The 26,577-nt window shown below is 37.9% G+C and overlaps 1 protein-coding gene across 1 annotated transcript in view; it reads right to left on the bottom strand.

The window, feature by feature from the left end:
* Window positions 1-26,577, bottom strand: part of LAMA2 (laminin subunit alpha 2) — a 653,829-nt gene that overhangs the window by 51,853 nt on the left and 575,399 nt on the right. The window contains exons 47-52 of the mRNA XM_081529101.1: window positions 21,543-21,686; window positions 20,442-20,575; window positions 18,150-18,309; window positions 13,939-14,063; window positions 7,417-7,579; window positions 6,593-6,737 (exon numbers count right to left, since the gene is read on the bottom strand). Of these exons, the coding sequence (XP_081385227.1) occupies window positions 6,593-6,737; window positions 7,417-7,579; window positions 13,939-14,063; window positions 18,150-18,309; window positions 20,442-20,575; window positions 21,543-21,686 (871 nt within the window). The remainder of the gene's footprint in view (window positions 1-6,592; window positions 6,738-7,416; window positions 7,580-13,938; window positions 14,064-18,149; window positions 18,310-20,441; window positions 20,576-21,542; window positions 21,687-26,577) is intronic.

Here is a 26,577-nt window from a genome sequence, read left to right as displayed (position 1 = left end):
GTGAATGGCAGTATATATTTAAAGTACTGAAAGGGAAAAATCTACAACCAACATTATTGTACCCAGCAAGGATTTCATTCATAACTGATGGAGAAATAAAAAGCTATTCAGAAAAGCAAAATTCAAGATAATTCAGTACCACCAACCCAGCTTTACAACAAATGTTAAAGGAACTTATATAGTCAAGATATACAAGAGAAGAAAAAAGATCTACAAAATCAACCCAAAACAATAAAGAAAATGGCAATAGAAACATGTATATCAATAATTACCTGGATTAAATGCTCCAACCAAAAGACACAGACTGGCTGAGTGGATACAAAAACAAGACCCATATATATGCTCTCTACAAGAAACCCACCTCAGACCTAAAGACACATATGGACTGAAAATGAGAGGATGGAGAAATATATTCCATGCAAATGGGAAGCAAAAGAAAGCTGGAGTAGCAGTCCTCATATCAGACAAAATAGACCTTAAAATAAAATAAAATATCTCTTGTAATCACAAGAGATAAGGAAGGACACTACATAATGATCAAGGGATCAATCCAAGAGGAAGACATAAAAATTGTAAATATCTATGCACCCAATGGCAACCCGCTCCGGTACTCTCGCCTGGAGAATCCCATGGATGGAGGAGCCTGGTAGGCTACAGTCCATGGGGTCGCTAGGAGTCGGCCACTGAGTGGCTTAACTTTCACTTTTCACTTTCCTGCATTGGAGAAGGAAATGGCAACCCACTTCAGTGTTCTTGCCTGGAGAATCCCATGGAGAGAGGAGCCTGGTGGGCTGCCGTCTCTGGGGTCGCACAGAGTTGGACACGACTGAAGCGACTTAGCAGCATCAGCAGCATGCACCCAACATAGGAGCATTTCAATACATAAGACAAACACTAACAGACATAAAAGGAGAAACTGATATTAACACAACAATGGTAGGAGACTTTAACACCCCACTCACACCAATGGACAGATCATCAAAACAGAAAATTAATGAGGAAACACGTCTTAAATGATACATTAGATGAGATGGATCTCATTGATATCATCAGGACATTCTATCCAAATGCAGAAGACTACACCTTCTTCTCAAGTGCACATGGAACATTCTCCAGGATAGACCACATCTTGGGTCATAAATCAAACCTCAGTAAATTTATGAAAATTGAAATCATATCAAGCATATTCTCCAACCACAACACCATGAGACTAGATATCAATTACAAGAAAAAAACTGTAAAAAACACAAATATATGGAGATTAAACAACACATTTCTAAATAACCAACAGGTTACTGAAGAAATCAAAAGGGAAATCAAAAAACTTCTAGAAACAAATGACAATGAAAACATGACAACTCAAAACCTATGGAATGCAGCAAAAGCAGTTCTAAGAGGGAAGTTTATAGCAATACAATCCTACCTCAAGAAACAAGTAAAACATCATAAAGACAACCTAACTTCACACCTAAAACAACTGGAAAAAGGAGAACAAAAACACCCCAAAATTACTTGAAGGAAATAAATCATAAAGATCTGAGTAGAAATAAATGAAAAAGAAATTAAGGAAACAACAGTAAAGATTAATAAAACTAAAAGCTGGTTCTTTGAGAAGATAAACAAATTGACAAACCTTTAGCCAGACTCATCAAGAAAAAAAGAGAGAAGAATCAAATCAACAAAATTAGAAATGAAAAAGGAGAGGTTACAACAGACAATGCAGAAATGCAAAGGATTATAAGAGACTATTCTGAACAACTATATGGCAATAAAATGGATAACCTGGAAGAAATGGACAGATTCTTAGAAAAGTTCAATCTTTCAAGACTGAACCAGGAAGAAATAGAAATTATGAACAACCCAATTACAAGCACTGAAATTGAAGCTATGATCAAAAATCTCCCAAAAAACAAAAGCCCAGGACCAGATGGCTTCATAGGAGAATTCTATCAAACATTTAGAGAAGAGCTAATACCTCAAAAAACTGCAGAGGAAGGAACACTTCCAAACTCATTCTATGAGGCCACCATCACCCTGATACCAAAATCAAGCAAAGAGAACACAAACAAAAGAAAACTAGAGGCCAATATCACTGATGAACATAGATGTAAAAATCCTCGACAAGATTTTAGCAAACAGAATTCAGCAACACATCAAAAAGCTCATACACCATGATCAAGTTGGGTTTATTCCAGGAATGCAAGGATTCTTCAATATACACAAATCAATCAATGTGATACATCATATTAACAAATTGAAAGATAAAAATCATATGATCACCTCAATAGATACAGAAAAAGCCTTTGAAAAACTTCAGCATGCATTTATGAGTAAAACTCTTCAAAAAATGGGCACAGAAGGAACCTACCTTAACATAGTAAAGGCCATATATGATAAACCTACAGCAAACATTATTTTCAGTGGTGAAAACTGATAGCATTCCCCCTAAGATCAGGAACAAGACAAGGGTGTCCACTTTCACCACTATTATTCAACTTAGTTTTGGAAAGCCTAGCTACAGCAATCAAAGAAGAAAAAGAAGTAAAAGGAATCCATATCAGAAAAGAAATAAAGCTCTCACTGTTTGCAGATGACATGATACTGTACATAGAAAACCCTAAAGATAGTATCAGATAATTACTAGAGCTAATCAGTGAATTTAGCAAAGTTGCAGGATACAATATCAATACACAGATATCACTTGCATTTCTATAAACTGACAATGAAAAATCAGAAAGAGAAATTAAGGAATCAATACCATTCACCACTGCAACAAAAAGAATTAAATATCTAGGAATAAAATTACCTAAGAAGACAAAAGAACTGTACACAGAAAATTACAAGACACTAATGAAAGAAATCAAAGATGACATAAAAAGATGATGAGATATTCCATGTTCCTGGGTAGGAAGAATCAATATTGTGAAAATGACTATACTACCAAATGCAATCTACAGATTCAACGCGACCCTTATCAAATTACCAACGGCATTTTTCACACAACTAGAACAAAAAATTTCACAATTCATATGGAAACACAAAAGGCCCCAAATAGCCAAAGCAGTCTTGAGAAAGAAGAATGGAGCTGGAGGAATCAACCTTCCTGACTTCAGATTATACTACAAAGCTACGGTCATCAAGACAATACGATACTGGCACAAAAACAGACATATAGACCAGTGGAACAAGATAGAAAGTCCAGAAATAAACCCAAGTACCCATGGGTACCTTATTTTTGACAAAGGAGGCAAGGATATACATGGGGCAAAGACAATCTATTCAATAAATGGTGCTGGGAAAACTGGACAGCTACATGTAAAAGAATGAAATTAGAACAGTTCCTAACACCACACACAAAGATAAACTCAGAATGGATTAAAGACCTAAATGTAAGACCAGAAACTATAAAACTCTTAGAGGAAACACAGGCAGAACACTCGATAACATAAACCAAAGCAAGATCCTCTATGACCCACCTCCTAGAGTAATGGAAATAAAAACAAAAGTAAACAAGTGGGACCTGATTAAACTTAAAAGCTTTGCACAGCAAAGGAAACTATAAGCAAGATGAAAAGACAGCCCTCAGAATGGGAGAAAATAATAGCAAGTGAAACAACTGACAAAGGATTCATTTCCAAAATATACAAGCAGCTCATACAACTAAATGCCAGAAAAACGAACAACACAATCAAAAAGTGGGAAAAAGACATAAACAGACATTTCTCCAAAGAAGATATACAGATGGCTAACAAACACATGAAAAGATGCTCAACACTGCTCATTATTAGAGAAATGCAAATCAAAACTACAATGAGATATCACCTTACATCGGTCAGAATCAGCTCAGTTCAGTCGCTCAGTCATGTCCGACTCTTTGCGACCCCATGAACCGCAGCACGCCAGGCTTCCCTGACCATCACCAACTCCCGGAGTTTACTCAAACCCATGTCCATTGAGTCGGTGATGCCATCCAACCATCTAATACTCTGTCGTCCCCTTCTCCTCCTGACCTCAATCTTTCCAAGAATCAGGGTCTTTTCCAATGAGTCAGCTCTTTGCATCAAGTGGCCAAAGTATTGGAGTTTCAGCTTCAACATTAGTCCTTCCAATGAACACCCAGGACCGATCTTTAGGATGGACTGATTGGATCTCCTTACAGTCCAAGGAACTCTCAAGAGTCTTCTCCAACACCACAGTTCAAAACCATCAATTCTTCGGTGCTCAGCTTTCTTTTTAGTCCAACTCTCACATCCATACATTACCACTGAAAAAACCATAGCCTTGACTAGATGGACCTTTGTTGACAAAGTAATGTCTCCGCTTTTTAATATACTGTCTAGTTTGGTCATAACTTTCCATATATAAAATAGATAGCCAATGGGAATTTGCTGTATGGCTCAGAAAACTCAAACAGGGGCTGTGTATCAACCTAGAGGGGTGGGATGGGGAGGGAGATGGGAGGGAGGTTCAAAAGGGAGCGGATATATGTATACCTATGGCTGATTCATGCTGAGATTTGACAGAAAACAACAAAATTCTGTAAAGCAATTATCCTTCAATACAAAAATAAATTAAAAAAAAAGAAAGAATGCTAGAGTGAATTTCCATGCCCTCCTCCAGGGGATCTTGCCTACCCAGGGATGGAACCCACGGGTCTTAATTTGTCTCCTGCATTGGCAGGCAGGTTCTTTACCACTAGCGCCACCTGGGAAGCCCAGTTTAGCTCATAAGGCCTTTTATAAATGGCTTTGTTATCTCCAGGCTTATCTGATCATTCTCTGCCACCATTCACCCTCTTAGCCTATGGACTTACTTATAGTTCCCACAGCATTTCCCAAAGTGTGTTCAGCCAAATGCTGATATGGTATGGAAGGATTCTGGTGATCAGAGAAGTTGCAGAAACGTCAGATTAGAGTTAAACATTTTTCTGAGCTACTGTCCAGGGTCTATAAATGTGCCCTGTGCCTCTCTTGCTTGGGAAAAATGTATACAGACGCTGTTCCAATTAATTATACAAATGCAAAACCAGTTTTTGTCCAAACTGAGGAGTTTCTTCAGGGTTTCCTGTTCCAAGGAAAAGCAGTTGGAGAATGATATATGATGTTGTATTAATATTATGCTCCCCGACACCTCAAGGCTTTCACAGAACATTCAATTTTCTGAATTGTCCAAAGGAGTTTTTCACCCACAGAACTCCTCAGCTCCTGCCTGTGCATCAGGGCACTCCCCTGAGGGCTGGCCTCTGGATCTGACTTGAGTGTTTCTCTCTTCTGAGATTTGTAGCCTGTTGTACATATCTCCATATGGTAATTAGCTTTCTACTCTCCAACTGCTGATTGACTTGTCTGTCTTCCCCTTTAGACTGTAAGTTCCTTAAAGACACGAGCTTATCACAGACTTCACTTTGTTCTTGCCTAATAATTACTGGGCTTCCCTAGTAGCTCAGCTGGTAAAGAATCCCCCCTGCAATGCAGGAGACCCTGGTTCAATTCCTGGGTTGGGAAGTTCCCCTGGAGAAGGGATAGGCTACCCACTCCAATATGCTTGGGCTTCCCTGGTGGCCCAGATGATAAAGAATCTGCCTGCAATGAGGGAGACCTGGGTTGGGAAGATCCCCTGGAGAAGGGAATGGCTACCCATTTCAGTATTTCTTGCTTGGAGAATCTTTATGGACAGAGTAGCCTAACAGGCTACAGTCCATGACACGACTGTAGTTGTATCTGCCAAACATCTAGTAAGCACAGCACAGTACTTACTAGGTGTTTGGCAGATATGTGTTAAATATAGGAATGAAAGACAGTGCAAGGTTATATCTAAATTTTTGTGAAATGTCACACTGGCATATTCAAAATGAATTAAGTCTAATTATATAAACAGAAGAATCAAAGCTTCATTTGCAGATACGAGCAATGCCATAGTATCCAGAATTAGGGGAATTATACCAAGATAACAATAGCAGCACACTGACAGCTAATAGTCTTGGATTTCTGTCTTGGTTGTAAGATTTTATGTATAAATGTTTGGGACACATATAAGCTTGAGTCTACATTTTCTTTTCTCTAAACCAGAACAAAATACATGAGCAAATGAAACAATGTTTGGGAAGTGTTTTGAAAATGTCCTAGAACCATAAAAATGTTACATTATTATTAATCAATTATTAGCTTGCCTACATACACATTTTTGGCACTTTCAAAAAGCTAAGAATTGGCAGCTGTGCTCTATTGCTTGTACGAATTCTACCTGTGGGTCATTCTAAAGGAAACATCCTGGCAAAACAGGAAGGCAAGGAAAGCATACAAGCTTTTCAAATCTACTACAGGATATAATTTTACAAGTTGTAAGCTAGTTTTATGCTTTCAAATTAAGCTCTCACTTTCAAAAGAAAATGACAGAGTACCATTTGGCTCTTCAATCAGTCATGTCTAACCCAAACCACCTGTAATCTAAGCCAAAGAAATGACTGCATCAATTTTTCACAGAATTTGTGAGTACCTAAAATGACAGACAGGGTCTTCTTCATGATTAGATACGTGGGAGCTTTGGATAGCATGATTAAGGCTCAGAGTGCATTATTACTATAAAAACTCACCTTGTTTTTGAATTCTTGACAAGGTGAATGATTTCCATTTCCCGTCATTATGGTTTTGATTGCTGACAACAGAAGCCATTCCTGAACCCAGATCATAGCTGACTTTTATGTGTCCATCAGTGAGCTCTACACTCATGAAATCCTTCTATTAATAGAGGAAAAATACACCAGTGATTAGATACACAGAGAAATATCTGGGTATTCACTTTGTGGGGTTTGTAATAGGGCTTTATGGTTAAATTACTGAGTGTGTTGATCCGTAAGTGAAATCCATTTTTGGAAATAGAATTGGCGTTAGTATTTTATGAATGTTTGTGGGTGTGATGTTATGGTGCAGATGGTCAAAGATGAATTACTAGGATGTAACCTTTTATGACAGGAGTAAAAAGTGGGTTCCTTTGAAAATGTATTAAGCAAACTAAACAGGATGTTCCCAGAAAGAAGTTACTAAGAAACATTGACCTGGAAAAAATAATAAGGATATTTAGAACCACCTTTTCACTAAGGTCTTTAGAAGAAGGCTAAGGAAGTGTGTTTTTCTGCTGCATGTTTCCATATAGAGGGACTCTTTACTGTGTGTTTCTTTTAAAGAATTATAAGGCAGTTATTCTGAAAATAAATGATAATTAAATTATATATGTAATTAAAGTTATTGATGGAAATACATAACTACTATGCACCACTTTTGGCTATGCACACTCATCCCAGACTCCTCTGAACAATAACTGATAATTCAACAATAACTGATAACTGCATTGGAACCCTGAAAAAAAAGAAGCAAACCGTATCTTCAATTGTGAAAGACCAACTGTGCAAATCTTTACCAGGTCTCGTGTCGCAAGATACATTAGGAGAGCGCTTGAAGAAAATGTCCTGAACTTGAACATGACAGTGGAGATGTTGGGGTACCAACGAATGGGGCGACTGACCAACGCATAGCCTTCTCCATCAAACTGAATGGTCCCCTCACTGTCTTCCACCTGTGGACTGAAGAGAGACATTTCACATGAATCAGACCATGTCTGCATGGTCCATCCATTTTCAACACATCATACTCTATCTTGTGAGTGTGGGTTGTAGGCTGTGGCAGGGCAGGAACAATCCCAGATACATCCTCCATCCTTCCCCTTCTCTCCAGTGCCACCATCGGCCCAGGTAACCACCATCTCTCACCTGGACTTCATTAGGTGCTCAATAACTAGGTCAAGGTTTTAAATCCTTTTGCTGAGGTGCCTAATGGATAGTTATGTTGGTGTTTAAGTGTATCTTAGTGGTGTGAACTAGTGGGATTTTGGAACATGCTGAGAATGCATTATTACATTTACCAAATACATAACATAGCAGGGAGTAGGGGCTGAATGAAAAGGGTGAAGGTGGTCAAAAGGTGCTAACTTAACAGTTGTAAGAAGAAAAGCTATGATGGAATATAGACTGCTATTCTCTGAACTCTGGCTATCCAGTTGGATTTTCTGGGACACATTAGATTCAGACAATGAAGGGTTCCTGTAACTGTGTGTTTGTTGATCTGTCTTCTTCCCCAGTCAGGCTCCACGTCAGGCACAAGCCCAGCATCCAGTGCAATACTGGGCTCACAGCAGAAGCTGGTAAATATTTGTGGAATGAGGGGGATATTAGTGAATCAAATTGCCTCACAGAGAATACATGTTCAATCAATACTGGTTGAATAATTAATGAATATCTAAGATAGGTCTTGTAAATATAACGTTTAAAAAGATTTCTTTTTCAAAAGAAAAGTTATCGTCTATCTATCTTACCTAACTGATGTTAACAGCATTAAGTTTTTTTTTTAATTTTATAAATTTATTTATTTTAGTTGGGGGCTAATTACTTTACAATATTGTAATAGTTTTTGCCATACATTGACATGAATCAGCCATGGGTTTACATGTGTTCCCCTTCCTGGACCCCCCACCCACCCCCCCCATCCCATCCCTCTGGGTCATCCCATTGCCCCGGCCCTGAGCCCTTGTCTCATGCATCGAACATGGAATGGTGTTCTGTTTCACATATGATAATATACATGTTTCAATGCTATCCTCCCAGAACGTCCCACCCTCACCTTCTCCCTCAGAGTCCATAAAATTGTTCCAAACAGCATTAAGTTTTGACTGTGGAGATATTTTTAAACTTTAAATATCTGCATCTTAGTTTATATTTGAATCTGTGAAACTGGACTGTTGTATTAACTTGAGAGTAGAAAGGAGCTATTGAGAAATGCAGTAATGTAAAATAACAATAACTTAGACTGTTATTTGTATGAAATCTTGGCTAATGAGAAAAATAATAGTGTACAAACATTAATGGGCTTGTGGAGGAATAACTGTTTTTGCATTTTAGACAAATTGGCTTCCTCTCTGTTTCTGGAAAAGAGAGAAATAAAACTCTGAAGACAAAAGGAAGGGAAGAATCTTATCTGTGTTCTTCACAATCATGTAATTGTAAGTTATATCTAAATAGGTATAAAATCAGATTGATATATTTTTGTATAATGTAGCTTAAAGCTTAAAAGATGCTTTTTCAATATTCATGAAAATTGTTAACTGAAAGGTTAGAGGGACTAAATCAGCCTATTAACAATATAATTTATAGTGAATAAATTCAGTGAATAAATGATGAATTTGGTCTTCTTTCATCATTCTTAAAAATCCATTAAAATCTGGAATATCACGATGTTAGAGATAAGAAAATGTAATTTAGACTCTACTAAGTAGAAGGTCCGTGAGGGTCTCAAATACTTGGATTTTGCATTATGTACCACCACGCTATCAACAACAACCCCAGAAAGGGTGTGGGGATCACCACTGACCATTTCCCAAATGCTTTGGCCCAAAGCATTGTTACAACTCAAAAAGAAAAAAACATAAAACTTCATTGCATAATGTCAGAATATGCACTGGAATAAAAAACATGTCACATTTGTATCCTGATGTTATTATGGCCTTAATCTATTAATTTCCTCAACACATAATGGAAAAAACAGCAGAGTAGATGGCAGGTAACCTGGAGTCTGATGTAGAATCTCAGAAGTCACGTAACACCTCAGGTCTCAGTGTTTCCACTCTGAGATGAGAGGTTTAGATCAGTGGACATTTCTAAAGCCTATTCCCATTTCAACCCTGTAAGAGATTCTTATGTTCAAGCAACAGGCAAATCTGCAAGCAGGGGTTTTGTACAAGAGCAGCAAAACATACAGTTGTAGATCAGGCTATTTTGTTTAATTCATTAACCAAAAACCAGGTAAACCTGGCTTCAAATTGGTGACTTTGAGGTTGGGGAAAAATGAATCTTTCCAATCATAGTCCATAAAATTTCAACAGCTAACATTATACTAGAGTTTTCCTATTCATTTTCAATATATTTACTAGGAAGAGTGACTATTCTTTTATAATTAATAAATGATAATCTCACAGCCTCCAGAAAGAAAACCACAACCACAGAAAGCTAACCAAAATGGTCACATGGATCACAGCTGTGTACAACTCAGTGAAGCTAGGAGCCAAGCTGTGCAGGGCCACCCAAAATGGGCAGGTCATGGTGGAGAGTTCTGAAAAACATGGTCTACTTGAGACGGGAATGGCAAATCACTTCAGTATTCTTGCCTTGAGAACTCCATGAACAGTATGAAAAGGCAAAGAGATATGAAACTGGAAGATGAGCCTCCTGGGTTGGTAGGTATCCAATATGCTACTGGGGAAGAGCAGAGAAAGAGCTTCAGGATGAATGAAGAGGCTGAGCCAAAGCAGAAACAATGTCCAGTTGTGGACATATCTGGTGGTGAAACTAGGGTCCAGTGTTGTAAAGAACAATATTACATAGGAACCTGGAATGTTAGGTCCATGAATCAAGGTAAACTGGAAGTGGTCAAACAGGAGATGGCAAGAGTGAACACTGGCATTTTAGGTATCAGTGAACTAAAATGGACAGGAATGGGAGAATTTATTTCAGATTACTACTGTTGGCAAGAATCCCTTAGAAGTAATGGAGTAGCCCTCATAGTCAACAAAAGAGTTGGAAATACAGTACTCAGGTATAATATCAAAAACGACAGAATGAACTCAGTTCATTTCCAAGGAAAACCATTCAACATCACAGTAATCCAAGTCTAAATCCCAACCACTAATGTCAAAGAAGCTGAAGTTGAATGGTTCTATGAAGACCTATAAGACCTTCTAGAACTAACACCAAAGAAATAAAAATGTCCTACTCATCACAGGGGATTGGAATGCAAAAGTAGGAAGTCAAGAGATACCTGGAGTAACAGGAAAGTTTGGCCTTGGATTATAAAATGACACAGGACAAAGGCTAACAGAATTTTGCCAAAAGAACACACTGGTCATAGCAAGTACCCTCTTCCAACAACACAAGAGATGACTCTATACATGGACACCCCCAGATAGTCAATACCAAAATCAGAGTGATTATATTTTTTGCAGCCAAAGATGGAGAAGCTCTATACAGTCAGTAAAAAGACCTGGAGCTGACTGGGGCTCAGATCATCAGCTCCTTATGGCAAAATTCAGGCTTAAACTGAGGAAAACAGAGAAAACCATTAAGTCATTCAGGTATGACCTAAATCAAATTCCTTATGATTATACAATGGAAGTGACAATAGATTCAAGGGATTAGATCTGGTAGACAGCGTGCCTGAAGAACTATGGACAGAGGTTTGTAACACTATATAGGAAGCAGGGATCAAGACCAAGCCCAAGAAAAAGAAATGCAAAAGGTGAAATTGTTGTCTGAGGAGGCCGTACAAATAGCTGAGAAAAGAAGAGAAGCTATAGGCAAAGGAGAAAAGGAAAGATATACTCATTTGAATTCAGAGTTCCAAGAATAGCAAGGAGAGATAAGAAAGCCTTCCTCAGTGAGCAATGCAAAGAAACAGAGGAAAACAATAGAATGGTAAAGACTAGATCTCTTCAAGAGATACCAAGGGAACATTTCATAAAAAGATGGGCACAATAGAGGACAGAAATGGTGTGGACCTAACAGAAGCATAAGATATTAAGAAGAGGTGGCTAGAATACACAGAAGAACCATACAAAAAAGATCTTCATGAACCAGATAACCATGATGGTGTGATCACTCATCTAGAACCAGACATCCTGGAGTGTGAAGTCAAGCCATAGGAAGAATTACTATGAACAAAGCTACTAGAGGTGATGGAATTCCAGCTGAGCCACTTAAAATCCTAAAAAATGATGCTGTTAAAGTGCTGCACTCAGTATGTCAGCAAATTGGAAAACTCAGCAGTGGCCATAGGACTGGAAAAGGTCAGTTTTCCTTCAAACCCTAAAAAAGGCAGCACCAAAGAATGTTCAAACTACCGCACAGTTGCACTGATTTCACATGCTGGCAAGGTAATTCTCAAAATCCTTCAAGCTAGGCTTTATCAGTACTTGAACTGAGAACTTCCAGATATTCAAGCTAGATTTAGAAAGGGCAGATGAACCAGAGATCAAATCTGTTGGGTCATAGAAAAAGCAAGAGAATTCCAGAAAAACATCTCATTCTGCTTTATTGACTATGCTAAAAAGCCTTTGACTGTGCGGATTACAATAAACTGTAGAAAATTCTTAAAGAGATAGGAATACCAGACCACCTTACCTACCTCTTGAGAAACCTGTATGCAGGTCAAGAAGCAATAGTTAGAACTAGACATAGAACAAGACTGGTTCCAAATTGGGAAAGGAGGACATGAAGGCCTGAGATCTTTGCAGAATTGATAAATTAGCGATGCTATAGTCTTACATAATACGCACGGCTGAAAGGACATTTAAATGCTTTTGGCGTTTGGTTGACAATAAACTTTTGAAAATTCTACTTATAAATTTACTGAAGAAATGTTTAGGGAAAAGTTGGTGTTGATTTGTGAGTAGCAGAATAATAATGTAGACCTCATTGTCCTTGTACTGAAATCATTTTACAGACAACATTCTATATTAGATTTTATCGAAGATTATGAACAAAACCACTATAAACCATGAATGGATCAGACTTTCAAACTGTCTTCAATGCCAAGTTGAAAAGTTCATGATGACAAAAAAAATAGAAAGATGAAAGTTAAAACTTTTGGGGAGAGATTATTTTGAGGCTACTTTCTTCTATAAAACTCTAGAGACATTGAGAAGAAAATGTGAAGTACTCTCTGCTATGCTAATGGAGAATTTAGGTACTAGCAATGTACATGTTCTCTTTATACTAGAAATAAGAAATATAAACTCCTTAGTACCTAATTATTTTAGAGTTACTATATGTGCTGATTAAGCTTCCAGGTTTTTTACATTTTATAGCTTTAACTAAATATAATTAAAATTGTTGTAGCCTCAGGTGATCAGTGGCCTTCAAGTTTTTTATGCAGAGAAATCCTCTACTTCTACTTAATTGTTTTATGTACTCTATTCAGGTTTATATAAGAATATTTATATATGCTTTATATGGTTGATAAATATTTTTGAATTTCAACATTCTAACATCTATCTTATAATTAACGATGGTTATTATGAAACTTTCTCCTGGCCTATCTTGACCTCTGTTTTTCCTTTCCCACTTAAAATCTTCAAGTCCCATGGGTTTCCACTGGAAACACTTATAGGATGCTATGTGTCATTTCATAAATCCTGTAGGAGACAAAACCTGCAGTATAGTTCTATATTTTCTTGTAAACATAAACAGAGTGAATCCAGGCTCTGAGGGGTCTGCAGTTTAATCAGTTAGGGAGAGCTTTCTTTAAGTAAAACTGAAATATGCCTATAAAAGAGCCATAGACACCCAACACTTTCTGAACACAAAGGTAAGTTGGAGTGGAAAGAGACAGTAGTCTTAACTGATTGAGGCTAAAATACCTTGCTGTTGTTGTTTAGTCACTAAGTCACGTCCAACTCTTTGCAACCCCATGGACTGTAGCCTGCCAGGCTCCCCTGTCCATGGGATTTCCCAGACAAGAATAATGGTGTGGGTTACCATTTCCTTCTCCAGGGAATCTTCCCAACTCAGGGATCGAATCCTCATCTCATGCTTGGCAGGTGGATTCTTTACCACTAAGCCACCTGTGAAGCCCTGAAATATCTCACCTTTGCAAATTTTATAAAAACGTATGACCATGTCAAAGTACTAGAGTACTTCCCAAGGCCTTGGAAAGCGCCTACGCAAACTGGGGAGAGGACTTGAGGTTACTTCGCTTCCTGGTAAATCCACCTCTGAACACAATCACTTCAAACTTGTTGCTTATCATCTACATGATAATGGAACACTACACAATAAAATTAAAGCTTTTGTGATGCATAGGCCAGACAGACGTTAGGAGAGTCCTCCTCTTAACTAACCTGACGGTACATCCTTTGCAGTCACCTTCTATTTCTCGGAAATTCCACAATCCTATAGGTTTGCTGTCAAAGTATGCTTCTCCCATACAGCCAGTGAATGTGATCACACGTACAGCATCAGCCTTCTGCAGAGAGAAACACATTTGTTAGAATTTCACAAAAAAGTCTTAGAGAATCCATGCTGGTGTTGTTTAGTTGCTTAAGTAAGTAAGTAAGTGTTAGTCGCTCAGTCGTGTCCGACCCTTTGCGACCCCATGGACTGTAGCCTGCCAGGCTCCTTTGTTCATGGGATCCTCCAGGCAAGACTACTGGAGTGGGTTGCCATCCCCTTCTCCAGGGAACCTTCCTGACCCAAGGATTGAACCCGGGGTTTAGTCATTTAGTTGTGTGCAACTCTTTGAGATCCCATGGACTATAGCCCACCAAGCTCCTCTATGAGATTTCCCAGGCAAGAATACTGGAGTGGGTTGCCGTTTTCTTCTCCAGCAGAAGTTCCCAACCCAGGGATCGAATCTGCATCTCCTGCGTTGGCAGGTGGACTCTTTACCACTGAGCTACCAGGGAAGTCCTATAGTATTCATGAGAGTTGTTATCTGAGCAGAAGAATCTTGAGTAGTTATTATCCACTCTTTGTAAAAATCTTGGTTGTGTACATATTCATTTTTTAACTGTATAATAATATATTCTCAGATCCTGGTTATTCTGTGCTATACCAGTTTATCACCATTAGTAAATAAACACTCCATGCTTCTGACTTTAAATGAACTGCTTATTCTCTTTGAGATTCTGTTTTCTTCTTGGTCTGTAACATAGGATTATTAGGACAATTATATAAGAGAATTTATTTATGGTTCCACATTTAATGCCCAGCACAGAGATGGTGTGTAATAAATGCTAGTGCTCCTACACCACTAAGATGATTTCTCTCCAGAGATTATGAGAAAGAGTTGTTGTTGTTGAGTTGCTAACTTGTGTCTGACTCTTTCGTCCATGGGATTTCTCAGGCAAGCTTGCTGGAGTGAGTTGCCACTTACTTCTCCATGTGAGAAATGGTAGATACTGACAAAGGAGAAAAAAATGCTTGCACATAGATTACCCTATGATACTGCTGTTCCCAGTTTTTCATTTCCTTTTACATTCAAGTAGGTTTCTAGTGCAGGCGAATGAAGGGACAGAGTCAATCTGTAAGAGAAGGGACCCTGTGGTTGTTGCTTGGGGGCGTACACAGCAGAGAGCCTGACAGCTAATAAGGGCACAATAAATATGTGTTGAATGACAACCTTAGTGTCATTCTTACAGGGAAAGATCTTTTTAAAATTTTTATTTTATATTGGAGCGTACCCGTCTGCCAATGCAGGAGAAGCAAGAGATGTGGGTTCGATTCCTGGGTTGGGAACATCCTCTGGAGAAGGGAATGGCAACCCACTCCAGTATTATTGCCTGGAGAATTTCATGGAGAGAGGAGCCTGGCAGACTACAGTCCTCGGATCACGAAGAGTCAGACATGACTGAGCACATACACTATAGTTGATGAACAATATTGTGTTAGTTTCAGATGTACAACAAGGTGATTCAGTTATACATATACATCTATTCCTTTTCAAATTCTTTTCCCATTTAGGTTATTGCAGAATATTCAGCTGAGCTCCCTGTGCTACAGAGTAGGTCCTTGTTGGTTATCTGTTTTAAATACAGCAGTGTGTACATGTCAATTCTTGGTATATAACGGTCAAGAAGGAGGAGAATGGTCCAATTCTCTGTAGAGAAACTTGGTGTAATTTAAACAACTGCTCGTTTTGGCATTGATAATGTTACAATTCTACAACACTCTGCCAAAGTGAATCCACATTTATCTGAGTAACCTGGAAGGAAAAAGTGAATTGATATGTTTGGGTTTTAGAACAAATATAAGAAGATAGTCATGGAGCAGTTAAACATTTGTAGTTATAATTTAGGTTAAACTCATGAACATGTACATCTTGCTACTGCTATGATCAAGTGGGGCATTGCCATGGCATAGAAATAGTGGTCAGACACTGACATTTACGAGTCAAGGACAGTCCTTGGGATTCTCTGTTATCTGTGGAAGCTTCCCTTAATTTTCCAAAGGCTGATTATCCTACTTGTGAATTTTACTTGCTTTTTGTGTTTCCTCTTGCATTATAAAAACCATACCTGGGATATTTTCCTGCTCCTATGAATTTTCAGTAACATGTTGATTTAGTTACTTGTTTCAGTTTTTGGTTCATGTAATGGTATGGTAAGAACCTTGAAACTCTTGGTCAAAATGATTAAGATTTTCTATAGATTGCATTTGCTTTACTTTTTGCCCCTCATACTGGCATAAGTCAGTTTCTTTATGCCTAGTGACATTTGAATAAGAAGAATTATTTAAGGTGCAATTTAAGGTGTGACTACCAGATGGTAAAGAATCCTCTTACAATGCAGGACACCTGGGTTTGATCCCTGGGTTGAGAAGATCCCCTGGAGGAGGGCATGGCAACCCACTACAGTATTCTTGCTTGGAGAATCCCATGGACAGAAGATTCCGGTGTGCTACAGCCCATAGGGTTGCAAAGAGTCAGACATGACTGAAGTGACAGCACATAGCACCAAAGCTTAGGCATTTGTTACAAATTTTATGCATATAATCTCACTATTCATTGTGGTACTAAGGGATGGTGGTTAAGAATAGAGATTCCTATGCCTGGTAACAAGCGTTCAGATCCCAGTTCCACCACTAACTGCCATGTGATCTTGGGTGAATCATTTAATTTATTTCTTACATAGATTTCTTAAGTATAAAATGAGGCTTCTATCTACATTTTGGGGTTGTTATGAAAATGTTAATTCATGTAAATTACTTAGAACATTACTTAGCACATAGTAAGGATTATATAAATGTTATAAGAGTTTATTACTGCATATTGTCCTACAGTATGCAAGCAGTGTAGATATTTTTATCTTACTTTTCTAGTTGAGGAAACTGAAGCCCAAGGGGTTAAGTGACTTGCCTAAGGTCATATTTTAGCAAGTGATAGAGCATAGAATTCAGCCTGGATTTAATTTCAAAATTTCTTTCTTTTTTTCTGTTTTTTTTTTTTTTGTACATGCTCAGTTGCTCAGTTGTGTCTGACTCCTTGTGACCCCATGGACTGTAGTCCACCAGGCTCCTCTATCCGTGGGCTTTTCCTGGCAAGAATACTAGAGTGGGTTGCCATTTCCTCCTTCAGGGGATCTTTCCAACCCAGGGATGGAATGCATATCTCCTGTGTCTCCTACATTGCAGGTGAATATAACTCGGTGCTACCCCTGTATTTATCTTTCTGAGGAGGAGAGAAATTGGCAATATGACTGTATATTACTATGTACCATATACATTTATATGCAGCTCTAAGAAAAGAGGGTGATTTTAGTGTGTAGTTATGGAATCCATTCCAATACTTTAGAATCACATCTCACCCACAAAGCAAACAAAACAACCTCACTCTATATGAAGGTTGACTTCTCATAAATTTGGGGTCACCCTGGCTTTTCACATTTTCTGACTAATCTTATCCCACGATGATTCTGACAAGCCCAGGACTACCCATTATATTTGGTTGTGCTCTTACATCTCACCCACAGGTCGTTTTCCAACACCTAATTCCATCTAATCAACATGAGCTTCTTTAAAATGCAGGCACTTTACAATTTAAAATGCACAAGGACCTGTCACTAAGCAATTATGAATATTAAGTGCATTACTCGATAAGAATGAGAAGAGCAACTTGAAAACTTTAAAAATCAGATCATGATTTGAAGGCTTATGGCTCCTGTGATATTTCCCAAGGTATTCATAAATCTTTTAATTAGATGTGAGTTTGAACTTTATGGCACTTCATATCAATAAATCATAAATTGATTCAGAAAATGAGGTATCATTAAAAACACTTTGCTCTTGAGGTAACTAAAATAAGAATATCAAAAAATTGATGCCACAGATTAGGGCAAAACAATAACTCTGTAAGTAAATACACATAGGTTTAAAAAGATTATGTTTTAAGATTGGATATTTGAGGAAGAAAATTCTTACTCACAATATATCCATGTTTTCATAAAAACAAATTAAGTAAAAAGCTGTCAAGTTTTTGCAGTGTTGTGTCATGTCTTTGCCCAAAGTCATCATGCCAGGAATTGTCTACAGAGATGGATGGGGAGAAACACATTACCTTCAATTTCCCAGTCAAGCCACCAACAAACAGCATCGCATTTGCATCCACATCTAGAATAGTGTACCCAGGAGGTGATGCTGAATGGTATGTACTGGGCATAATGCTGGCTTTGGGTCCATCCAGAGCTCTCACGGAAATAGTTCCATTTCTCCCAGTTCTTCCAGGGTACGTGTTGTAATGAAATGAAAGAAAATAGAGAAAAATGAAGTATGTATCACATTTCTGATCATTTCAGATTTAAAAGATATAAAATGTAGAGACTTGTTTTGGAATTTATCTTCAAATATTCCAGATTCATAAACTGCAAATCAAAACCCAGAGTCTGATCTCTGCTGTATATTTACCATCAAATTCAACCAGGACCACTGAGCAATATAGTCTGATGCTGATTGAGCCATTGATAGGAAATGATATGTAGCAACTAGCTGATGGAATGGCTGATGGTTAGATGCAGAGTCTTTTCCCTTTTGCTTTACAAAACATTGTGCTATTTACATACATGGACTGTTTAAATAATGCTATATCACTTCATTTAGCATTTTGCCTAATTTAATTCAGCAAGTGAACTCTGAATAAGCCACCCTTCTGCATTACAAGCTGCATAATTTCTCCGAAAAAATCCCTGACTGTATCTTGGATTCAAATTTGCTGTAGTTGTTCCTGGAATCGTGCATCATTCACTGTTTGGCAAACCATCTTAATGCGTACACTGTAACATCCAGGCTTCAGAGTTGTGCATAAAAATTGCATAGAAGAACTTCACATTTAGATTCAATTAACAGAATTTCAGAAGCTATTATTATTGTATTTCATTCTTTTTTTTAAACTGATTGGTTCCCATGAGTTGTTAAACATGAAAATCTGAACTCTTTTCTGAGACAAGCAGTTATAACAAAACTTTGTCATTTTTCTCTCCCTGCCTTCTTAGTTTGGTAAGCTTTTTATCTTTGAGGGTGCAGCATTAACTGAAATACATGGAAAAATAGAATGAATTTATCAGAAAAGGTTCTTGTTTAACAGAATACTTCTCTTCTAATAGAAGAATTGTACTTTGCAAATATAAGCATTCTTAAGTCCTGTGAAGTACTTAAGCCTCCCTACCATCACAAATGCAAGCATTTTATCTATTGCTCTCTCCTCCCTTTTTTTGTCTCTCTCTCTCTCTCTCTCATACAGCTTTATTTAAGATCTTAAAAGGAATTAAAGACATTTCTTCTTATTAAGTTTCTTCAAGAAAGTTTTAATTATGAAAAATTAAACATATACACACATAGAATGAAATATCCATAACCTAGATTCAGCAATCACCAGATCTTTAAGTCCTCTTTACCCAACTCTGATCAACTTCCCTTGGCCTTTAACAAAACCTCTCAGCTGCTTTGTATTTAGTAGGCAGTTGAAAATTAGAAAAAGAAGATTAGAAATGAAGAGCAAGTATCAAGGACAAGAATGGATTCTACAAGTGATCTGCACACTGTTAGAAGTTAATTAATTAAAGCATCAAAGATAGAATTAATCAATTTCCTATTTCTTCCATTTTAAATAGTGTTGACCTGATATTATATATTCACGCCAGCATTTAGGTAACTACACAGTAAGCCAAGGCTGCTATGTAGACTAGAAGAGGAGCTTTGCACCAAAGATAGGCACCAATGGTAGCTCCTCTTTTTATTTTATAAAAACTTTTTATTAGAGTACAGTTGCTTGCAATGTTGTGTTAGTTTCTGCTGTACAGCAAAGTTAATCAGTTATGCATATACAGATATCCCCTCTTTTTTAGATTTCCTTTCCATTTAGGTCATCACACAGCACTGAGTAGAGTTTCCTGTGCTGTCCAATAGGTTCTCATTAATTACCTATTTTTTACATAGTAGAGTATATATGTTAAAACATCAGACAAGGGATTACTCTCCCAAGTACACAACAGCCCGTACAGCTCAAAATGAAAAAAGGCAGCTCTTATGCTGTGGATTGTATTGATGAGGGCAAGTCTCCGTACTTCTTCAGGTGACAGAAAACAACCTAACCTGAATGTTTCTATGGGACAGTCAAATGAGGGGGCCACAAAAGACTGGTCATTCTGTTCAGTATCTTGAAAGTTTGGTATCTACAAAGATACCATCGCACACACTTAACACACATATACAGTATAAGATATCTGTATACAGTGTAAAATATTTGTTACATACCTACACAACTACCCTCTTGAAACAAATAAAAATTTTCATATAATCTAGGAAACTACCTCAAAATTCTGTCAATGATCTTAATCTCTATTGAGATAGTTACCTCGATGCCTCAATACGGTACCAGTATGAGTCATCAATAGTTAAATCTGGGTATTCGACACGCCCAACTCCAGATCCAACATCCCAGAGGAAGCTTACTTTGCCTTTACGCATTTCTATAGCCAGAAAGTCAATCTAGTGCACAGAAACAAAACAATAGGTATCAGATACAAGGCACCATGAAAAAGGAGGCCAGCAGTCTTTTCAATGGGTGAAATAATTAGAAGCATCACAATAAAAGTCCCCAAATAATATGATTTACTATTAAACAATAAATAACTTTATTACTGTATCTTAATAATGCAATGTCCATAGAAATGTATGATACAGTGCTGAGGCAAATGTGTTAATTCAACCAATTCTAGTTAGGTCTAACATTGAGACAAATGCCTTTTCTCACACTGATCTTGGAGATAAAAGCAAATATTTGGGTTCAGAATTCATCATTTTCACCAAGGGTGCTGACGTTTTTGAGGGGCCAGATATGATTTTTCACCCAAGGTAATCCAGAATTTCTCACCTAAATTCCAAGTATTGATTTATGTGATAAGTGTTCTGTTGAAAAGTCATTCATTTTGGAAAGGCTCCATGCATATAAAGTCACATGGGTCAATTGAAAGGAACTAGAAGTTTGGGGTGAGCTTGTCTAGATGTAATTTCTGTTATTTCAATTTGAGTCATAAATTCAACACAAATCAGAAGAGTTTTCACTGATAAGAAAGTAGTATACAATTTTCCATTTCATTTCACATGAACGTTCATTGTAATTTCTTAAAGTTGTTTTTTTTTTAAAGCCTTATCCCTATTAATCTTTATTCTTGAATAGTTGGATCTTAAAATATAGTTCAAAAATAAATGTTGGTGTAATTACACATGAAAGCAGATGTGCCTCAGCACTGTAAAAAGTTTTCATTCCAATTGCTTTCTAACTTGACACGTCAGAATTTTGTGAGGTAAGAGTCTGAGGTTTTCAAATCTGAAAGGCTACCTTATTCAATTTTGGGACAATGTCATTAGATTCTATACATTTTCCACATTACCAGGATTAACCTGACTATACACATACACAGTGGGCCAAAGAAAAGTTGAATGTTAGACTTACAAATTTGGCACTTCCAAGATAAAAAAGGAGGTTGTCTGCAACAGCTGTCTTTACATTGACAATGATATTATTGTAGCTTCCTTTCTTGATTTCTGGCTTGTATGTTCGAATGCAGTCACCTCCCGAAGACACAGATACTTTGATCTTCAAGAAAAACAACGTACAAAGAACCGAGACTAAATCTCTCAGAAACTTTGAAGTAGCTCCAAACAACCACAGAGCCGTCATCATCTCTTTTTTGAAGTTATTTTCCATCATCGAATAGTATCACTAAATGCCCATGTGCAGACACCATTATACTCATTAATGAGGGCCCAGAAAAGCACCTTTCCACCAGCATCTTGACAATGAGCTGTTCACAGTCCCATGGCTTGCTAGCCCATCACTATTTTTGGAAGCACACAACTAACAAATTCTTACCTTCATACCTTACTCATTTATGAATAGCAGAACATTCTCAAAAGATGATTTTACATGAAGCTAATGATATAAATCTTCATTCAGGTTGTTTAATGAAATTTTACAATTCAAATTTCAGTGATTTTGGTATCACTTAAAATAGGAAGTCATTTTTCTTTTAATTTTTGAGAGGAAATAACCGACCTTCCCATATTGTTACAGTTGAAAGAGGCCAACTAGATTTTGTTCTAGATGTTCTAACAATAAGAAGGATCTAATCATTCCACTCTGAACATACATTTCAGAATAAATTATACCTTTTTATTAAGTTGTCAGGAAATGGGATGGAAATAATTTCCAGTGGCTATCATCACTAATGTATTTAACAGCTCCTTTTTTTTTGACTGGTACTTCAAAAATTACTATAATTGCTAAGAAAGAAATTCCTATATGAATAGAGCTGACACTGTTCATACCAGTTTTACTTACATTTAGGGAGCTTTCCTCAATCACAAATAACACTAGTTGATTATTCCATTTAATTTTCTTTCATTCCTGTGTACCATCAAAAGGGTACTTTTAGGACAGCAATGTAGTTGCTTGGACTCAGAGAGAGATTCTGTTACTTTATTAGTGTCAGTGTTCAAAGTAGGAGGTAGAGACACATATAATACCTCTCTACACCACTGATTTAAATTCCTGGCTTCCAGAAGGCTCTTAGTCCTCACTGGGGGTAAATTTTCATTTTTTCATTCCTTACAGCACTTTTCACACTTGGGAGAAAGCCAAGGGGTATGTATCACTGTTACCTCCATAAAAGGGCTGTGCAGACTCCAAAGGAAATAAATAGCCTAGGACACCAAACCAGTCTCCTTCTGGTGAGACAAGGAGGTGTCCTGAAAAGTCTAAGAAGGGATGGTGTAAGACAGCACCAGGACACCTCCCAAGGGTGGTGCAGACCACACAGAGGATGCGCTGGATTCAAAATTGGTTAGATTCAAGAGAGAACGCTAAGCAGAGATTTTTGGTTCCAAAAAATACGCGAACTCTTGGGGATATAGCAGATCTCTTGAATGTCCTACAGATCCAGTGTAAGTCATATATTTGTACTGTTTCTTCCCCTAATCTGCTTTCCAAAGTGTACCCCCAAGTAAAGGAAAGAGTGTGCTGAGAAGAAACAGGGGCTCACCCTAGTGGAGCTCTGTGTGAGGCCTGGGCTGGAAGCATCTAGGAAGCCTGCTGCTTAGACAGCTCTGCCTGCCCTTACCTTTCCCCTAAGGATGGAACCCAGACTGCTAACTGAGGAGCCCAGTACTGAGGTCCACTCTGGTTACCAGAGTATTTGCCTTAAAGTCCTGGAGATTTTGTCTTCCTGCTTATATGGTTTTCAGTTAAGAGGTTAGTTCTTTGTTTCACAAATGACAGGATTTCCCTTCTACATAAAATGCTAAGAGCACATGAATCAAAATAAGTTACAGAGAAACAGAACCAGAAAATGGATAACTTTTACTCTGAAGTTAATACTATAAAGCAGATGTGCAGTAGAGGTTGGCAAAGGGTGTTACATGATAAGTAGCAGCTACACGAAGGGTTATCCAGGGGCTTAGAGATTAAAAACAGGATAAAGCGAAGCAAGAGAAAGGTAATCGAGTGAAGGGCAGGCAGGGAAAATGCAGTTCTCAGATGTTTTTGATGTTCAGGAAGAGGTATAGGATACAGTGAGTTTTTAGGAATCTGCAGCAACTGAACCAAAACCATCAGCAGAGAAGATCTTGTCACTGAGCAAATTTAATATATCTGAAGTGGGTTCTAAGTGCCAGCGACATCATAAAAAGATCAAAGGAAAGAAATCAAGGTCTGATGGGAACTCATGAGTCAAACTGAGTAACAGATTGAACTATCTCTGGCAGGAAATCATATCCAAATTCCTGATGGGGCTGGATTAGGCATCAAAAGTAACTATTTGTGTAATTTGTCTTATCTTTATTTCATAATGACTTATAGGGTTGGCCATAGAGCTTATACAGGGCTTCCCTGGTGGTTCAATGATAAACAATCCACCTGCAATGCAGGAGATGCAGGCAGGTTTGATCCCTGGGTTGAGAAGATCCCCTGGAGAAGGAAATGGCAACCCACTCCAGTATTCTTGCCTCAGAAATCCCATAGACAGAGGAGCCTGGTGGGTTACAGTCCATGGGGGTCACAAAAACTAAGGAGGATATGACTTAGTGACTACTCAATGACTATAGAGGTATACTATGTCTAGTATAATCACAAATAACTCACTTTTGTCATTTGGATTAAAGTAGCTATAGTATGTTATTTTGGTTATTTCTTTTGTTATTTCAAATAACTAATATGTGTTATTCAGTTCAGTCGCTCAGTTGTGTCCAACTCTTTGTGACCCCATGAGCCGCAGCACGCCAGGCCTCCCTGTCCAACACCAACTCCCGGAGCCCACCCAAACAGTGGGTCAGCAGGTAGAGAATCTGCCTGCAATGGAGGAGACATAGATGCAGGTTCAATCCCTGGGTCAGGAAGATCCCATGAAGGAGGAAATGGCAAGCCACTCCAGTATTCTTGCTTGAAAAATCCCATGGACAGAGAAGCCTGGCAGTCCACAGGGTTGTGAAGAGTTGGACACGACTGAGGGACTGGGCACACATGCATGCATGCATGTGTGTTATAAAGAACACAACATATTAATAGTAGTATTCCTCAGTTACTGTTTAGAGAAGATATGACTGGATATGGGTGAAATGCATGACTGCTTACGATGAGTTTCTGTCCTTGCTTGGGTATACTTGGTAAAAACGACAGGGGTATTACATGACTGGAATGTTGAAAAGGGGGTTCTCAAAGTGTATTAGACAGAGCCCAGTACAGAAGCCTAATCCAACTGATGAAACTTCATCTGAGGATTGAACGTCTGAGAGAGCAGCCATTTTAGAACTAAGGGCGTTTAACGTCTCAAGGAGTTACAATTCATCTGCTTTATGGCAACTTTACTTATCGAAAATATATGGTTCTCTGAACAAAATGGCGTTGTTATACCCAATACACCAGGAATTAATCTTATAAAGTTATTTATTGCTCAACTCTTACACAGTTTTACAGAAACTCTCTGGACTTTCTGTTCTCTGGCTTACAATTTTTAATATATCCTCAGTATCTGCTCAAAAATGTTGGTAACCCATTGATAGCTACTTATTTCCCCATTTAAATACCTTATGTTTTGTTTTCTAATTATAAATTTCTTTTATCCATCTTAAAACAAGCAAATCAAACGGCAGTATCTATACATTTCTCTAGAAGAAATCTCTGACATATAATCTCTCTCATAAGAGGGGAAAGACTTTTGAAACACAAATATCCTCAGTTACTTTTTTCTATCAATTATTATTTCTTAATTTTTTTTTTTTTTTTTGGCTGCATCAGGGAGCATATAGGATCCTAGTTTCCTGACCAGGGATTGAACCCAAGTACCCTGTATTGGAAGTGCAGTCTTAACCACTGGACTGCCAGGAAAGTCCTGTATCAACTATTATTTCTAAAGTTGACCCTTAATAAGGCTTCTAAACAAAAATCAGCAAGAAGTAGGTATCTCTAAGGCATTTCTCATACAACAGTGTTTACCAATTCATCATCATGAAGTCAATTAAACATTATTGAGAATTTCATTATTATATCTATTGGATTTTCACTGCATTCTTTCATCCAGTTAACTAGGCCATTCTTTCATCCAGTTAACTAGGCCATTCATTTAAAAAGAATGTCAGCCGCTCAGTTTCAGAGCCAACAAACCAAAAGAAATCTACTTAAAAAATGCTGCTGCTGCTAAGTCGCTTCAGTCGTGTCCGACTCTGTGCGACCCCATAGACGGCAGCCCACCAGGCTCCGCCATCCCTGGGATTCTCCAGGCAAGAATACTGGAGTGGGTTGCCATTTCCTTCTCCAGTGCATGAAAGGGAAAAGTGAAAGTGAAGTCGCTCAGTCATGTCCGACTCCTAGCGACCCCGTGGGTCTGCAGCCTACCAGGCTCCTCCACCCATGGGATTTCCACTTAAAAAATAAATATCTTTAATTTCTTGGTCATACTGAGTATGTGTTAGGGCCACATCCAGACACTCATGTCAGATTACAAATATATTTCTAAACTAGGAAAATGTAATCTTCAATGAGTACAAAACCCACTGGAAAAAAATTTGGTTGCTTACAAATTTCTAACATTGTAAAAAAATAAGGGTCTTTGTTGTTAACTTCAGTTTCAAAAAGTAGTTGAAAGTTTCCTTAAAAGGCATGGAAAATGGATTTTTTTCAAGCATTACTTTTATACCTTTCTTTCATTTTTTTAATGAAGTAAAGGGTATGGAGAAAGGGAATCCTCCTACACAGTTGGGAATGTAAATTGGTACTGCCACTTTGTAGAGAGGTTCCTTAAAAAACTAAAAATAGGTTCATCCACTTCATTAGAACAAACTCAAATGTGGTCCTTTTTATGGCTGAGTGATATTCCATTAATGATGCAGGGAGCCCAAACCTGGTGCTCTGTGACTACCTAGGGGGGTGGGATGGACTACCTAAAGGGGTGGAAGGCGAGAGACAGGTTCAAGAGGGAGAGGACATAAGTATGCCT

The sequence above is a fragment of the Giraffa tippelskirchi genome, chromosome 9 (assembly GCF_054371585.1).
Source record: "Giraffa tippelskirchi isolate mGirTip1 chromosome 9, T2T-mGirTip1v1.2.pri, whole genome shotgun sequence".
In the NCBI taxonomy this organism is placed as follows: domain Eukaryota; kingdom Metazoa; phylum Chordata; class Mammalia; order Artiodactyla; family Giraffidae; genus Giraffa; species Giraffa tippelskirchi.
This window is presented reverse-complemented; position numbering and strand designations above follow the sequence as displayed.